General features: G+C 35.3%; 1 protein-coding gene across 2 annotated transcripts in view; it reads left to right on the top strand.

Annotated features, from left to right (window-relative positions):
* The window catches only part of tnr (tenascin R (restrictin, janusin)), a 213,418-nt gene that overhangs the window by 98,159 nt on the left and 98,120 nt on the right, over positions 1 to 17,139 (top strand). For both annotated transcript variants that reach the window (XM_044134450.1, XM_044134451.1), the window contains exon 2: positions 130 to 177. In XM_044134450.1, coding sequence (XP_043990385.1) covers positions 130 to 177 — 48 coding nt within the window. The remainder of the gene's footprint in view (positions 1 to 129; positions 178 to 17,139) is intronic.

Genomic DNA, 17,139 nt, shown 5'->3' with positions numbered 1-17,139 from the left:
TGTGTGTGCGTGCGTGTGTGTGTGTTATCCAATTGTGCCAAACTGATTGAAAAAAAAAGGAACGAAAAACGGAAAAGAAAATCAGAGTGTTTAAATAATATGAAATCTTCCTTCTTTTTGTCTTGTCAGCAGAAACCCAGGGACCAACACTTCTCAACTTTATCGTTTACACCCAAGGTGAGCTTACAAGCTGTCTCATATGTTTGTACATATGCATGTGTTTGTAGATTTTTTTCATTCCTATGTAAAAGAGCATAATGAAATTCTTAACTATGTATTAGTTGATTAATAGCAGAAATAACAAACTCAGGAAAAACAATAAAAACACTAGGACATTTTTCTTAGGGATGACCTTAAGAAAGATGTCATTGAGCAGGTTAGGATAGGATTATGGATTATGGATTATGGATAAATGGGAAACATATTCACTACTTGTTTTACACAAAATCATTCTTGGATAATGACATTTTAATCTGGTTAATTCTATTTTGAGCTTCTTTCAGAAGGAGCTGTTTTAGGGCCTCTTGTCACTTTCAATCCAAACAAGCTGCCGCTGTCCAGACAAAACACTTATCTTTTCTTGCAGCCATTGTACAGGGCTTATAGCGGTGAAACCAGCTGACCAAATGAGCTCAAGCTCCACTTGTGTTGCTAGGTGACGAGCCGTTCCCGTCAGTTGTGACTTAACAGTCGGGAGGTTTATGAAACGGCCCATTTTCTGGATGCCAAAAAACATTAACTTTTTGCCTAGATAAGCAATCCATTATATTTTGGTTTCCTGTACGAAGGTCTCAAAAATTATGTTTGAGTTCTGCATTTATGCTAAAAGAAAAAATCACCAAGAAACTCATCAGTGTTTATAAATGTTTAAGACAAATCATTTGAGGCCTTTTTTGTTGTTGTTTATAGACGATTGTTGTTGTTGACTACCAAATAATTTTTTACTAACATGTATAGTCTATATTTAATTAGTGATGTGTGTTTTCCTTTTCCATAAATTTATGCTCAGTGATGGAGGGTTTTTATACTTGTACTCGGATACTATGAACACTCCCAGATGGCATTAAGAAAGCTCATCATTGTTTCATTGTGGTACATGATTGTTGATGGGGTTTATTATATTTTTATCATCAAACTGCGTGTGCTACAAGAAAGAGAAATGAGTAGGTTTAGGGATTTGAGTGACTTTGACACTAGTAAAATTTCAATGGTTAGAGAGCATCACAGCTCCTAAGGTATATTCTCTGTCTACATTGGTCATAATCTACTTAAACATGATCCAAGAAGCAAATTGGGGACAGGGTAACACGCCCAAGGCTCTTTGATACATGTTGGGTGTAAGGCTGGCCTGTGGGCCTTGATCTGACATAAAGCAGCTCTAGCTTAAGCTGCTAAAGGAATGATTCCTGGTTCTAAGAAAATGGTTCAGTGTAGAGCAATGTGATGCTTTGAGAATATTTTACTGGGTAATCGTGTCCTGTGTCAGAAGTGGATGTTACTTTGACACATGCTGCCAACTTAAGCATTGTTGCAGACCTTGTTAAAGGCATTAATACAAAATAAATTCCCTAATTGATGTGGTCTCATTCAGTAGGATAAATGTGACCTGAAACAAAGCAGAAAATAGGAATGGAAATAGACTTGTGTAATAAATCCAGACTTAATTTAAAAAGCTTTTTGTTACATTCTCCCGACTTCTCTAATTAAATTATAGTCTTTATTTTTGTAGAGGCATGAGAAATTCAAATATGAAAAACGGTCTGAGAAAAAGTGGACAATGTCAGAATTTTTTAAGAATTGCATTGTTGCAGTTAATCTTCCAAATTAAAGTTTCACTTAAGGTTTCTGCATAACTTCATTCAGCTTTGGGTTTCTCTTTCAATTTTCATCTCGTGCTACTATTTTTTTTCTTCTCATAAGTAAGCAGAGTTCATTTGTTTCCACTCCTCTTTAGCTACACTGGCAGTGAAGCACACATTTAATAAGAATCAGTTAGGTTCACAGTGTGCAATATGTCTTACTAATTTACAACACCATAGGTCTGCATTAGGTTAACTGTACAGCTGACTCCAGTGAGGTTATATTTTAACTTTCAACATTTGCTGCAGTGTACGCAATTGAATTATGGGACCCTTTCATGATTTTCATCCAGCTTAGTTTTCACTTGTCCTGAGCTCTGCCTTCCAGTTTTCATCAAGCATTTTTTTCTCACACAGCATTAGTAATGTGATACTTCTCTATTCTTTCTTTTAAAGTCATTTGGAATGTACAGCTCCCTACTTAGCAGCAAAGATGGCCTGGGGCAGAAGAGCCTTTTGAATTTCAAGGAATTGTCAAATAGAATATAGCTGATGACTTTGTACTGTTCAATTATTCGTTTTTGACAGTCTTATCTTGGCATAGATTCTAACAGTCATGTAGCGGTAAGTATACATGCTTGAACAAATGGGAACTGGGCATCCTATTGGTTAGCTATTGTACCAGTGAATCCAGTTGCCTTCTGCACAATCTCTAAGAATGCTAAATTTAGCTGTAAACATAATAACAGCTAAATAACTAAATCAACATATAACTGATACAGCAAAACAAATACACACGCACACAAAAAATCAAGTTACTCCATGGGAAATTAAAGGTTTTTGTTTTCCAGAATTGTATCTCCATTTAATAGCACATTCAGATATCTTTTGTTGGGACTGTTACTCTTGCCATTTGGAGTGCTTTTTGGTTTTATTAAACCATAATTCAATCAGTTATGAAATATTATTGAATTCAAATATTGTGTGCTGTCTACTGGTACAAATGAAAGTTGTGTATTACGATAGCCAGCTTGATCTAAGGTAGCCAGCTTAATAACAGCTGGGTTTTCCTTTTAAGAAAGTATTAGTTTTGGTGAGTATCAAGTAATGGATGTTTAGCCAAAATGAATTAGCTGGATTTTGTAACATAATATTTATTGTCTGCTTTATCAATATTGCAGTAAATACAACAGAAAATTGCAATTAAATTTTAAACCCACCTCCTTATTTTCTGACAAGTGTGTTACTTCAGACATTTGTTGTTAGCCAAACTCACATTAGCCTCGACAGAGTTTTGGCTGTGCGTGGTTGTAATTTGGGAGGAGGTTTGGATGGAGGGATATGTCCCCAGCACTTTTTTAAAAGGCCAGCCTGGTGCCCTGCAGTTTTTACTGTCCAATAGCATCCATACATTATTCTACACACTAATACCTAGTGGAGTCAGGAGGGCTGGGATTTGAACCCAGGATCTTCTTGGAGTGCAGTCCAAAAGCAATGATACACTATCATAAATAGATTACGGTTCCAATGAAAAATAGCCTCTCCAGTTGAAGCCTATATCCCTTTAGACCGCCCACATGCTCATTGATTGGTTCTGCCACTTTATATGGTTGTCAAAAGAGCCTGAACTTATGCTAACGCTGAGTGAAGATTGTTTTTCTAGTTGGCTGTTTTCCTTTACTTGTAAGTTGTTAACATGCTGGGCATTTATTCTGCTTGAGTCATGTCAGCCAGATGGATTTTGAAATCAAAGATTTCATTTATATTAACATTTGAATTTGTGTCCATTTGAGTGTGTGTTTGCATGTGAGTGTGGTAAATAGTTGCACTGCACCCCAGTACACAAGCTAGAGACTGCAATTGCTAGCATCCACACCATTGTTCTTAGCAGCTTTGTTGACCTTGAGAGATGCTTAGTGAGATTCAAATTGCACTGTGTTACAGGGCTATCATTTGTGTCTTTTCGAGAAGAATAATGTCTGTACTTCCACAAATGTGACCATTGTAATATCTGGGCTCTCCATAACTTTGTCTGCCTCTTCAATTACTTCAAAGTCAAGTTTATTTGTATAGCCTATTTTAGCAACAAGGCAGTTTAAAGTGCTTTACATCATCAAAACACAAAACCGTAACCTATAATGAAACAAGCAATAGACATTGTCAACAAAATCATCAAGATTAATCATCAAAGATATATAAAATATATTAATTTAAGTACCAGTTATTAACCACAGCAATTCTGAAAAGGTGGGACTTTAGCCTCGACTGAAGGAACTCTGTGCATCAAAGGTTTTTCAGGGTTTTTTTTAAGTTTGTTCCAAATTAGAGGAGCAATAAAAAAAACCTGCTTCTACACATTTGGTTCTGGTTCTGGGAATGCAGCGTAGACTAGAACCAGAAGACCTGAGTGGTCTGAAAGTCTGTTTTCTGAGCTACAGTGAGACAGAGTAAGGACTTTAGAACTTTACGCTGTGCATGTGTTTGTGTCTGAAATCTACCATCAGTGATAAAAATGGGCCCTATCAGAGGGGTATTTATTGAAAAATGTAAGTACTTTTTCCACAACATAAAAAAAAATCTTAACAAATTATATGGAAAACCATCAAAAAGATGCCAGTGCTCAAAGCAGACAGCTACTTGAAAGCCCAATTTAATTGTAGACTTTTTTTAACGAGGAAAAAAGATCAAATGACTTATTAATTAATTTTGTAATTATTAGTATAACAGTAACTGGGACCATTGCATAAGAGGGTAAAAGCCAACATTTATCTTAATTCGTTCTTGCTGTTGACATAAAAACAGAGTGAAAAATTTATATGAACTGATTTGGAGAAACTATACACATTTCTCTGAGTTGCTGTTTAGAAAAAAAAAAATCCTTGAAAGCCAGCGCTCATTCTAGACAAAAGCTGTCTTTTGACTCCTTTGGTTTTTATATTCAACAACAATAACTTATGTTGTTTGTTGTTTTTCCTCAAACAGATTTTCTAGCATTGTTAAGCGGTGTTTTGACCCCACAATAGAGAAGATGAGGCAGAACGCACTACAAGGTTTTCCTTTCTAATTGCTTCTCATAGGAACCCAGATATTGATTGTTGCAAATGCCCATCGATTTTTAAGTGGGACTCTGCACTATCTGACGTTTGTGCTAAATACCATAAGGCGGATGCTTTCTGTCTGTCTGTGAACACAATTTATCTTTTCGTGTAGCGGCATGACTTTAACTCCATTCAAATTTGTATGTATGTGTATTGTCTGGTTGATATGAATTGGAAAAGCAGAAAAAAGGAAAATAGCTTATGCTTTTGTAGGAGGGAACCCAGGCAGCCTTAATCGAGAGGCATTGATCTGGCCATGGGAAACAGTGTGCTTACTCGCAAAACAAGATAGCCAAAGGCTATTGGCAAGCTGTTTGTTCCCATTGGATGAAATCACATGAATTTCCTCCCTATGGTCTAAACAGATCACTACATCAAAAGGTCAGAAAGAGTGCCATAATTAATAAGCTGCTTTTTTCCAATATTTCCGATAACAAAATGACTGTGATTTTATGAGTCAGTGAAGGTATTAATAAAAAATTAAGCTTATGTATAATGCACAAAGTTATAAATATATTTGGTGGAAAAAGTGTGCAAAGTAAGGATGTGAATAAATTAGCCGTGATGTTCATTGGACTGCTTGGGACAGGAAACGACCTGCTTTAATCGGTATTTGCCTGTCATTGTTCCTTGCTCCACCTGTCGTTGAGGGGTTTGAATAATGCAATATGCTGTCCTTAACTTCCATTTGAATACACTGAATCTGTCTTGTCAGCAGAGAGAAAGTGACACAAAGACAAGTAGACTTTGAAAGACCAAAAGAGACAGAAAATCTGGAGAGGCAAAGGTGACAAAGACTAAGATATGTGAGGAAAGTTTGTTGAAGGACAGAAAAAAAATCCAACACATCACCATAAAGGGAAATGGATGTAAATTTTGTTAGAGCACTGAGAAGAACACAATGTAGACACACAACGCAGACACAGTCAAGGATTTTTCAGGATATTTGATGCATTCTTCTTGACTTAAAGTACCGTAATTATAGACACTTGTAAGTTTATGTGTAACTTTATTTTGCTGGGCTATGTTCCTTCAACTCCAAACTAAATGCTTAGAAAGAGAAACCAGTTTGCACTGCAGCAGCAACAGGAGCGCCTGACTTTAATTTTAGGAATAATGCCATGACTATAAAACTGTTGAAAAGCTGACCTTTGTTTTGGCTTACATCTAAATGAAGTGTGAATAAAATCCTGATCTAACTGTAAGCTTTCTTGCATTTATTTTCTGTTAAACTCTTATTTGTCTAAATGCACTTTGCTGATAAAGTTATTCATTTATCCAATTATTGATTTATTATTTTCAAAATATCTGCATTTTGAAATACTGATACTGAATTGTTATAATTCAAACAGTACAGTAGAGAAACATGTCTCGATAGGTCCGATTTGTTTTATCCTACTGATTCAGCGATCCCTCCGACATTTTTCTTTCATAGCCCACTGTTAATTTTCATCCGACCTTTCTTTGGTTACACAATGTCTGCTTCATTTATAACGTCTTACTTCTGATCATTTGTCAGTTCAGCTTTAATTTGGAAGACCCCACCTTGAATAATACTCCACTTATTCCCAATCTCCCTTCTTGATATTTTCTATTTCTACTGTGAGATTTTGACCATAATGACAGGTTGGAAGGTGAAACCCTTCATACATTGTGAGGAACTTCATTATTCTTAGTCATCAACATCTTTGTCGTCTTTTGGCCAGGCTGCTGTCCAGTGAGGCACATAATAATAGGTTACATTCTTGTTACCCTCTGGTTCTTCCTGACCTGTCTTACTCATTATATGATGTAATAAAATATTTGTCCCCTTACAATTTTTCTTATTCATTTATTTTTTTTGCATTTTTGTCTCAGGGAAATTCTGATTGGGAAAAAATATAAGTATAATCTTTTTTTTGTTTTTCTTTTTTGAACATTTTATGTATAATGGATTAATAACTTAATGTATGGGTCTTGAAATTTATTTTCCTTTTCTAATTATTTCAAGAAATATTTGGTGAGGAGCATCTGGAGAGGAAATTTTTTGCAGGCAACCCATTATTCTTAAATGTCGATTTTCATCTGGTTTCATGAGTTGAACAGAAAACAACTGATCATTTTTTTCTAAGAGATCAATATCTAGAGATCAAATCCTCTGACCTCAAAAATCCATATACTGAGCTGCAACGTTTTTATAATTTTCCTGTTAAAGGGAATTTCTCCAGTTGAATTTATAAAATGCAATTGGAGAATGAGCAACAACATCAATTTTAATTAATGAGAATTTCCTTCATATTAACACCTCTGATTTGCAGTTGTCAAATCCTGAAAGACCATGGCCAGTTACAACAATGGACACATATTTCTGTGTTTGAGTCTTTCATCTTTTAAGCAAGTTCCTCTCAATGAAATGCAGCATTTCAAGAGAGATGCTCTGAAATACAGATCACATAAAATTGTAATGATAATCTCTCCCATACGAATAGATGGATCAATGATTTGCACAAAAGACATACTTATAAGTATTCTGCCAAAATCAGATAAGGAGAAGTTAAAACCTGAGACTTTAGTGGCCCTTGATCTATGTACTTTAAATTGCCTCTATGTTAGAGCTATTTGAACATATCATCTTTAAACTCAGTCTTTTTCACACTTTGTAATTCCTCAGTCTTCATCTAAAATGCCTAACATAAAGGTTTTTTGCTGTTAAGCCTCATCAGTTCAGGTTTCGTTTTTTTTCTTTCCGCATCATGTGCTTCTCCTCTTCCTTCTCATGCTACTCCACTGTTTTTTCCTCCTCAGAAGACAAAGTCGAATGGCCCAATAGCTTTTAATTGCCATGGTTTTTACGTGGTCTGCTGAGAAATAAAAGCCACTCAGCACTTCTGTCCACAAGATAGATGCTGCCGATACTTCTCACCGAGTTGCAGCATGGGAGCACACCCTGTGGCTCAAGGAAGTGCAGGTGAAGTAATAAAAGAAAATGGTTCGCTGCGAGGGGCAAAAAAATCCCCTGCAATGGATTTCATTTTTTTATGGGATACAAGTCACTCAGGGTCACACACACACACAGTGTGAGAAATGTAAATCCTCATGGACACACAACGACAACTACACATACGCGAAACAAGGAGCTGTGTGAGAGGAGCAGCAGCTTGTTAGCAGCAACCAGTCCAGTAATGAAATCTGCTCTTGCTGTTGGACAAGGAAGCATATGGTAGCCATCGCACAGTGACCCAGACTTGTATTAAAAATGGAGACTACAGGAAATCAAAAGCATTGCTTGGATCCCTCCTGTGCTTGACTCAGTTCTGGTGTTATAAGGCTGAATGCAAGCCCTTTATCTCTGAAAGGCAGAAAGATTAGATGAACATTGCCCTCTCTACCTCTGGGTATGGATTTAAAATACTTTGTCACACCTATTAACACTGAGATATATCACAGTATGTTACAAGCTGAAAGCTCTGAATGGATTTTATATAAGCATATTGCATTGACATAAATGGCATACAATAATATATATATTTATCACAGTGAGTGTCCTAAAAATTCTGCAATGTCAAGAAATCATAAAATATTTTATACCGGTTTCTGAAAATTGCAGTCTTTTATTTGAGGTATAGTTGAAGCCACCTTGGCCAAGTTTTAATTACAGACATCAAGAAGAAAAACTGGTTCATGCTTTATTTTTAATAGGTTAGATTACACCAAAGGTGTATTTAGTGGACTTTTTCAAAAATCAAACAGGCAACTGCAGGTCATTCAAAATGCTAAAGTCCTAAATAACATTATGAAAATGGATCATAACACACGCACACACCAGTTCTCTCTCTACCACTGAACTAGCTCTTTGGTTTTCAAAGAGTAGATTGTTAAATTTTGCTATTTGTGGTAAAGCACAAAAGCTCTCACTTTTAAGGTTTTCTCAAGTTTTCAGAGACCTGCTTACTCAGTGTTCCCAACACCTAAACTAGTTGAGGCAGCATTTATTTTCTATGCTCCTCAGTTTTGGATCCAATGCCCCAAAAACATGAGATGGTCAAAAACTGTTGGCTATGGCTACTGAAAATGAGAATTGAAATCATTTTTGTTTACTGCAGCTTTTCATCAAATAATCTGACTAATTAACTGTTTGATCCATTTATTTATGTTTTGCCTTTTTAATCTGTATTTTAACACACGTTCCTTTTATGCAATGTTTTCTATACACATAATTCACTATTTTCTTCTTTTTTTCTGGGAGTTCTGTAAATTACTTTGGATTATGATAATAATTCAATACATTATTTTTGGCTTTAAATCTAACTGCATGAAGACATAGCTTGAAAAAAAAAAATGTATGTATTATCAAAAGTTGGTCCTCACAGGAACAGTTAAGTTTAGCTATGCAGCTGTGCACAGAACACAATAAATGCATTCAGTCATGTTTTGAAACATTAGTGCATCATCAATCGATGCTTTAAGGCACAGATATCAAACTCCAGTCCTCGAGGGCCGCTGTCCTGCAACTTTTAGATGCGCCTCTTCTGCACCACACTTGACTAGAATAATTAGGGCCTTAGCATGACTCTGGAGGACTTTTCTACAAAAGAATTAAGCCATTTCATTCCAGCATTTTGTACCTGTGGCACATCTAAAAACTTCAGGACAGTGGCCCATGAGGACTGGAGTTTGACACCCCTGGTTTAAGGAATCCATTTTGAGAAACGGTAACTAAAACAGAAACAGGAAAGAAGCCCAGTCATGAACCCAGATTCTGGTGGTTTGCAATAATAAATGTTATTGTGATGAGAGGATAATTGCCAAATTTTACCCAATGCAATATATTATATGCCAATGATCAATTCCAGAAACGGAATGCGCAAAACTTTTAAGCACTGCAATCAGCTGGAAATTATGCAAAGACTAATTGTAATTTGAGATTTTAATCTTTGGATTTTAAGGCTTCTCACAATGCATGTCACAATATTAACATGCACGTTTCCTTTACATAGAGTATGTGGAGAGTCACTGAAGAAGCAAAGCGTTTCAGTGTCATAGAAAATTCAAACTTACTTGAAACAAATTTAGTTGCTGGAAATGTTGAAATCAAGCAGAAACGAGATTAATTTGTTGAGACAAAATGTAATTAGAAAGTTCTGGGAATGCAACAATATTTATTACGTTTGATAAATCTGTGGATCAACAGATTTTTATAATCCTGAAATTGCAAACAACACACTTTCAAGAAAACAAATATGGAATTATTTCACTTTGGTTTGTCAGTATTGTACTTTCACATATAAATTTTCTGAGAGGTGAAAAAGGCAACCCAATTGCAAATATATTTTCTGGGTGTACTCGCACGTCACCGCAAATGAGTCATCTTCATAACTGCCGACACTGAACATGACAGCAGGACATGCCTTTAACAGAACAGAGGCTATTCTACACACTGAAGACAGTCCTGACATCCTGAAGGGAAATTAAGTATGGATCACAGTAAGTTATGCGATTACGCTGGAACTGAACCATGTCAGAAGTTCACTGAAGAGTTTAATTGCTATCCGTGAGATTGGATTTTGTTAGTCTCACCACATGATGGAAATTCAAAATATGAGTCCATGAAAAAGCAATTACTTGCTTTACTGCTTAAGTGTTAAGAGGCTCTCATTATCTAGTTAAAACCCTTCACAATTCTAATTCAAAGGAAGCTCTAATTTGCTTTATTTACTGTCAAACTGCAGAGCTTATTTTTTTCCTCTGTGGGTGAGACGCAGTTGAGTGGAGGGTTTGACTCTTATTTTCATTACAATAAAATGGCCAACAATAATTATGATGAACGGCTTCTTTGTTAATAAGACACAGAAAACCTCGAAAGTTTTACAAACATTTGCAAAAACCAGTTGAAAGCTAAATTTTACTGAAATCCCAGTTTGTTGATAAGATCTCATTATTCATTAAAAGCATAATAGCTTAAGTAGTAGAAAGATTTCCTTTGATTAAAATACAATTACTACAGTTGCCTTTATTGTTACATAAATGACAGAAAAATGAAGATGATGACCCAAAGTAAGTTAGGTCTTGTTCTTTTAATATAAAATGCATTGCAGACAAATAGAATATAATTTAATAGCTCAAAGGGAGAACACATTTTCCAGTTACATCATATGGCTTAAGTTTTTAAAAAGGTAAGAAAAATGTACAAAATGTTTCTGTCTGAAAAGTGCAACTAAATGTATGCAAATTGTGTTTACAGCTTGCAAATGTTTGTCATTATTCAAACCACAGCTTGTAGATAGTACTGTAGGGGTCAAGGGAAACATTTAGACATCCAAACCTCTCTGAGGCTGCTTACTTAATTAGTCTAGGTTACTGTAGTGATTCAGGCAGCAGAAAGCCATTTTTCCAAGTTGAGCTGGCAGCATACCAACTCGACTTGGAATCAGCCCCTGGTGAGAATGACTTTTGTAGAATTTCCTACTGATTGAATAATGTACTGCTTTGTTTATCAGCAGGATATTTTATTTTTTCGACAGTATGGCTGATGTAGTGAATCCATTGTCATGTTTCTCTCTCATTTCTATGTGTTGCTCCAGATCACAAACACATATTTCGGTCTATTCCGCATCTTAGACAACATACAAAGAGTCTCATTTTGTTTAAGTGAGCAGAGAATTTGATGGCTGTGGAAATGCTTCTGAATAAGACTTGTTTCATCATGTTGCACACAAATCAATAGAGCCACGATAACAAATTATCAAGGATCACGTTATGTGGTCATAGCTATCTGTCACTGAGGGCGTGTGCGAACTCACAAATGTTTGCTGGAGCTGATTTAGTTAGAAAGATAGCACCAAAAGCAGCAGATTTTTTCATGACATAAAACCCCCCAAAAAACAATCAATACAGCAGCCTTGATCTTTGTCCTCTGAAGAACAGACATCATTGGATGAGGATCACCGAACAGGGAATGCAACTTGTGAAAATGTAGAAAGGAATGATAAAATAACTGATAAAAGAATCTGTTATTGACATTGTTGCTTTATATTATTCTGTCAAATACTTAATTTTTTTCCAGGCTGGTTGCTACCAAAAGTGTCTCATGATGATAATATATTTTACCGTACATTTAAAAGGAGATCTACTCATATTTTAGTGGCTAAACTAAAAATATAGATCAAGATAGGATGTGATTTGATGTTAACACTCATGAAAATCTTAAGTGTCTTGAAAATCATATTTGAAGGAAATATATGTTTCCTGACTCTGACAGGAACCCAACAGTTTTGTATTTTGTTCAGTTATGTCCGTCTTTTGTAGATATGGCTGTATGACAGGACAGGTTCCACATCTTAATTTATGAAACTAAGAGCTTCAGTCAGTGGCCACCTTAACAGAATTTCCTAAATGAATTAATTAAAAATGACAAACACTAGAGATTGCTTTCAGATTTTAAATAGACTGCAGCACAAGACATGAGTATTTGCATATTTGTATATTTTCTCAAACATATGTATTTAAAAGACTTGAGTCTTTTAAATATGCATGTCTCTGGGTGACTGAGTGGCTTTAAAATCACAGCACCATGCATTTTAACAGTACTATGAAGTCCTTTCTCTAACAACCTCCAGAACCATCTTATGTTAACACAACATAGAGAACTAAATTAAACTCAAGTTTTTTTTGCAGAACAGCATACTTTAAAACAATGTCCCAAGTTTCATTCCTTCAGCTGATTCAGTGCTAGCCCATCTCTATTTTAGTAACTTGATGCAACATTTTACACTGATCTGTGTATGAATGTGTATATCCTAGATCTCCTACTGAAAATACATGCAGTCCAAATACCCGGCCTTGGACGGCGCTTTAAAGAACCAGGTTTCCTTCTAGATTTTGGCATAACTCCATAATGGAAAATAAATAGCCACTGATCAACCTAAAAGATAAAAGATTTGGTTCAGAAACCCCTGGCCTCCTGTGCACAGTTATAAACAAAGAGATGTACAGTGCAGACTGTTTAAATCTCCTTACTGCTTATGATCTTGTGGTAGGGCTATTAAATGTTCTTCAACTGGTCGGTGATTAATCACACAGACAGTCCATGTACCACAGCCATCCTCCTGAGATATTCTGAGCTTAGCCAAAGCTTGCTAAAAATATTTCCTATTTTAGATGCTGAAGGTTTTTTTTTTTTCTTCTGAAATTCCTGAAATTGGGCTTCTTAATATCGCTTTTCATCTAAGCCTAATTGTAAGTTCCACTTAACTCAAAGTACAGCCTGTTAACATTATAAGTAATTTATTTCTAGATTTCTTTGATTCAAACTTTTTATTTCTAAGTAATTCAAAATGTGGATTACATAGCACATAGGAAGATAATTTCTTCCTATGTACGTTTGAGAAATATGAACCAGCTTTCCTTGTCCAGAAAAAATAGTAAGAGAATGTGGAAAAGAGATGGATGGATTGTGTGTGAGATCACGTGTTGATTCATTGCATTTTCTTATTTATTTGAATCCAAAAATCAAATTTTTACAATTTTAACATTCTTGTGTGTTTAGAAATACAGTCTCTGTTATATTGTGCACCTGTGCAAATCTATTGTTTGTCTTTCTTTCATTCTTATTTCCATCCACTGTTACATAAAAAATCTTTTATCTTTTGCTTTGTCTGCCCAGTCTTGCAGATCTCCTGGTACACATGATTACTGTGTGAGTAGACTAATGAGTTTTGTATTGATTTTGACTTCCTTTACACAGTCAGACCAAGATTCTTTAATTTAATCACAACCCCACAACATTACTGCATCACTATATCTTTAATATATGAAACACTAGCTGTAATACCACGTCAGCTTTTTGTTGTTGTTGTTGTGTATTAAATTCAGCAGTGGGAAGCACAGATATTTGCCTCATTCTTCTATTTTGAATAAATCCAACTTCCTATGGAAAACCTCACTGGTTTACAGGCAACAATATAGCAAACTGTTTTCAAGGAGATGATTTTTGAATGTCTGAAAATGCTCCCAGAAATCAATAAAACATGCACAGTTCATACACAGGATTTGCTCGAATAACCAAGGTAATAGAAAAACTTTTATCAAAGCTCCCTCTCACTCTACAAACAGCTTTCCTCATTGGCAAGCAGGGCCATCTTTTGAGATTATCGGGAAATGTATTGCTCAAAAGAAAAGATTTATTTCATACACAGCTGGAACAATTAAGCAAACCTCTTTCTTTCTCTAATGCAGTATGTGACTGACATTTCAATAAGTATTAATGTGTGTTACTAAACTAATTTCACCCAAAAAAAGTGTTCTTAGGAAAAGGAATTTTAACATTAACTGTTTGTACTTAAAACCTGACTGCAAGATGTAGTTTTTAGTTGGCAGCTTCAATCAAATGGATGAACCAAAGCTAAAGTCAACATGTTTCTTTTTTTTTTTTGTTAAGTACATGAGAACTTATCTGTATATCAACACATTTCTTGCAATGGCATTAACATAAATTATATGCTTCATTAATTGTTTCTGTGCTATTTTCTGTTCCAAAAGTGTGAATAATGACGCTGTTGAAAAGGCAATCCAGCCATTGCTAACATTTTTTTCTTTGTTGTTGTTTTAAAGCTTGTTTAAAAATCTGCATAAAACAGAAGAACTAAGGCTTTGTCTCTTATGCATCTTAATAGAGAAGACTTGCTAATTTATTTCAGTAATTTCATTTAAAATTTAAACTATACTAACTATATACATATTCATTAACCACAAAGTGATATCAGTCATTTATCTGTGGCAAATTAAATTATTTGGCTTTCAGGTAGTGACAATATAAAAATAAAAAAAATCTTCAAAAAATGTATTGTTATATAAAAACAACAAAATTAAGTCTTTTAATGCAGAATTGTTCTATTGTAGCCCACTGAAAAGTAAAGCGTACCCTCTGTTATACAGTAAATACATTCAGTATTTGGTGACCAGGACTCATTTTGTATAACTTACTACATGACTGTGGAATGGAGCTGCTGAGGTATGAAGAAAGCACACTTTGTTGGATCTGCTCTCTCACATCTTCCTCTGAATAATTCTTCATGTGCTTTAACATTTCATGGTAGGTGACTACACTGATTTTAGAATTGACTAGCAGACGAGGAAGTCTCCAAACCATCTCAGATTGTGGACTTTTTGTAGTGACTCTGAAAGTTTTTACCCCAGCCACACTCTTGAATCTCCAGCAAACTCTTGATCAGGCTTTGTCTCATGTCTCTCTTACAATGATGATGGTTATTTCTGAGGTTTTGCACCTTTTCTAACTCAACTTTCCATGCGTTTGGTTGGATACAACACTCTGTGAAAAGCCTGCTGCTTTTGTTTTTTTATCCTTCAATCTTTTTTTGGCAAGCAGTTTACCTGGAAGCCTGAAAATAACGTTCAGTTTTTTTAGCATGCAATTTTTACATTGTCACTTCAAATTCAACCACTACTTCATATATAGTATATAAAACATCCCCCAGTGGTTATTTTATATTTTCCCAAACATATGTAAGGATTTTAATTCAGTTATATGCGAAGATTCATTTTGAATTTTTACGTCAATCTTCATTGTCAGTTTAATTAAATTCTTAATAGTTAATGGAGGGTGGAAAAATATTTTGCTATAACAAGTGGAGCAAAGGTCAAAGATCATTAATCTTGCTTTCAATGTACAAGTCAAAGTGATCTAATATTTCTATTTCTGTCTTGAAGCATAATTTCTGCCTCAGGTGAGTACTTTTTAGATAGAGGTGTACATGCACACATCTGTTTATCTGGAATTATTACCACAATGTTTATACATGCTCTTTATAAAGTGTATAACCAGCTTAATGTCTTTCATTAAATTTTAAAGGATTAGTACTCCCTTCTTCTCTTGCTTCCCTTAAAGTTTATCACTTCAGAGCTTCCAATTATCTCCTTCATTTTCAATCAGAACATTTGGAGTTGATACACTATCTAATTATTATAGCACATATCCTCATGTTCTTGGTTCTTTAATGTCCACAGTTAACTGGATTTTCAAGCGGATTACTATAAAGGACCAGAGAATGGTTCCTTGAAGTTCGGGGAGAAGCCCAGGCTTATATTCCCGAAGGTCTGCAGTGCTGATAAAGTTCTCTCTGCAATGAGAGTCAATAGGAAGTGGATTGAGAACTGCTGCGTTTGTCTCTCTCACGCTCCTTTCGCAATCCCAATCATCCACCTGGATTTTCCACTGCCAGACCTTCAGCTCTCACCTCAGTGCATCCTTCAGACAAAGACTTAGCTGTCTTTGTGAACTACAGAGGTAGATGTGAGAAGCTTATTAATTGGAGGATGAATGAAATTACTTCAGACATATACAGCACTTTTCAGGACCCTCAAAGAAATGAAATCAGCCATTCCCATTCACTCACATATTCACACATTGATGATGGCAAGCTGTTGGATTGTAGCCACAGCTGCCCTAGGGCAGTCTGACAAAAGAGAGGCTCCCTCCCTGGATTTTGTTAACTTACTCAGACCTGATGAGCATTATGTATGCTGTCTTTCAAACACGTTAAAAATTATGCTTGCTTAAACGGGCATTTGACTATGAATGCACTCTACTAGTTATAGACTTGGATATAGAAAATACTAAAACTGTTAAAACCAAGTCAGCATGAATAACTTATTGGATGATGCTACAGATGTAAAAATAAGTTTATACTTCTACCCACTTCTATAAACATGTAAATATTACTCTACTATAGTTTTTCTTTTGTTTTGTTTGCTTTTGTTTTACAGTTATTTTGTTTGTATATAACTTTTATTCTCTTATTACACTTTGTTCAATAAAGTCAAACTCAAACCAGAACTCAGGTTTGAAGGATGGATCCTAAGGACACTTTAGAGAGACCAACAAACCTTGCAGACATGTTTTTGAACTGTGGGAGGAAGTCAAAGTACCCGGTCAGAACCCTTGTATGCACATTGTATTGTTTTATATAGAATTTTTTAAGTTTAGGAAATTCTTTTAATCATTAACTTCAAGAGTGGGTTTAATCTTGGTATTTAATCTGAAGACATTTTTTGAACTCTTGTAACCATTTTGCTGTGTGATAAATTCTGTTTGAAGCATCTACAACTCCAGGTAATGGGATTAAAGGAGATTAAGGACATTTTTCTATTATGTTCATTTTAAACTGATCACAGCAAGTTTCTGTTTTCTTCGTGCTTTTTGCCATCTGTACCTCCTCACTTTGTGCCTTGAAACGGACAATAAAATC

This window comes from Gambusia affinis, linkage group LG12, assembly GCF_019740435.1.
Source record: "Gambusia affinis linkage group LG12, SWU_Gaff_1.0, whole genome shotgun sequence".
Classification (NCBI taxonomy): domain Eukaryota; kingdom Metazoa; phylum Chordata; class Actinopteri; order Cyprinodontiformes; family Poeciliidae; genus Gambusia; species Gambusia affinis.
The sequence above is the reverse complement of the archived record's forward strand: the minus strand, read 5'-3'. Positions and strand labels throughout refer to the sequence as shown.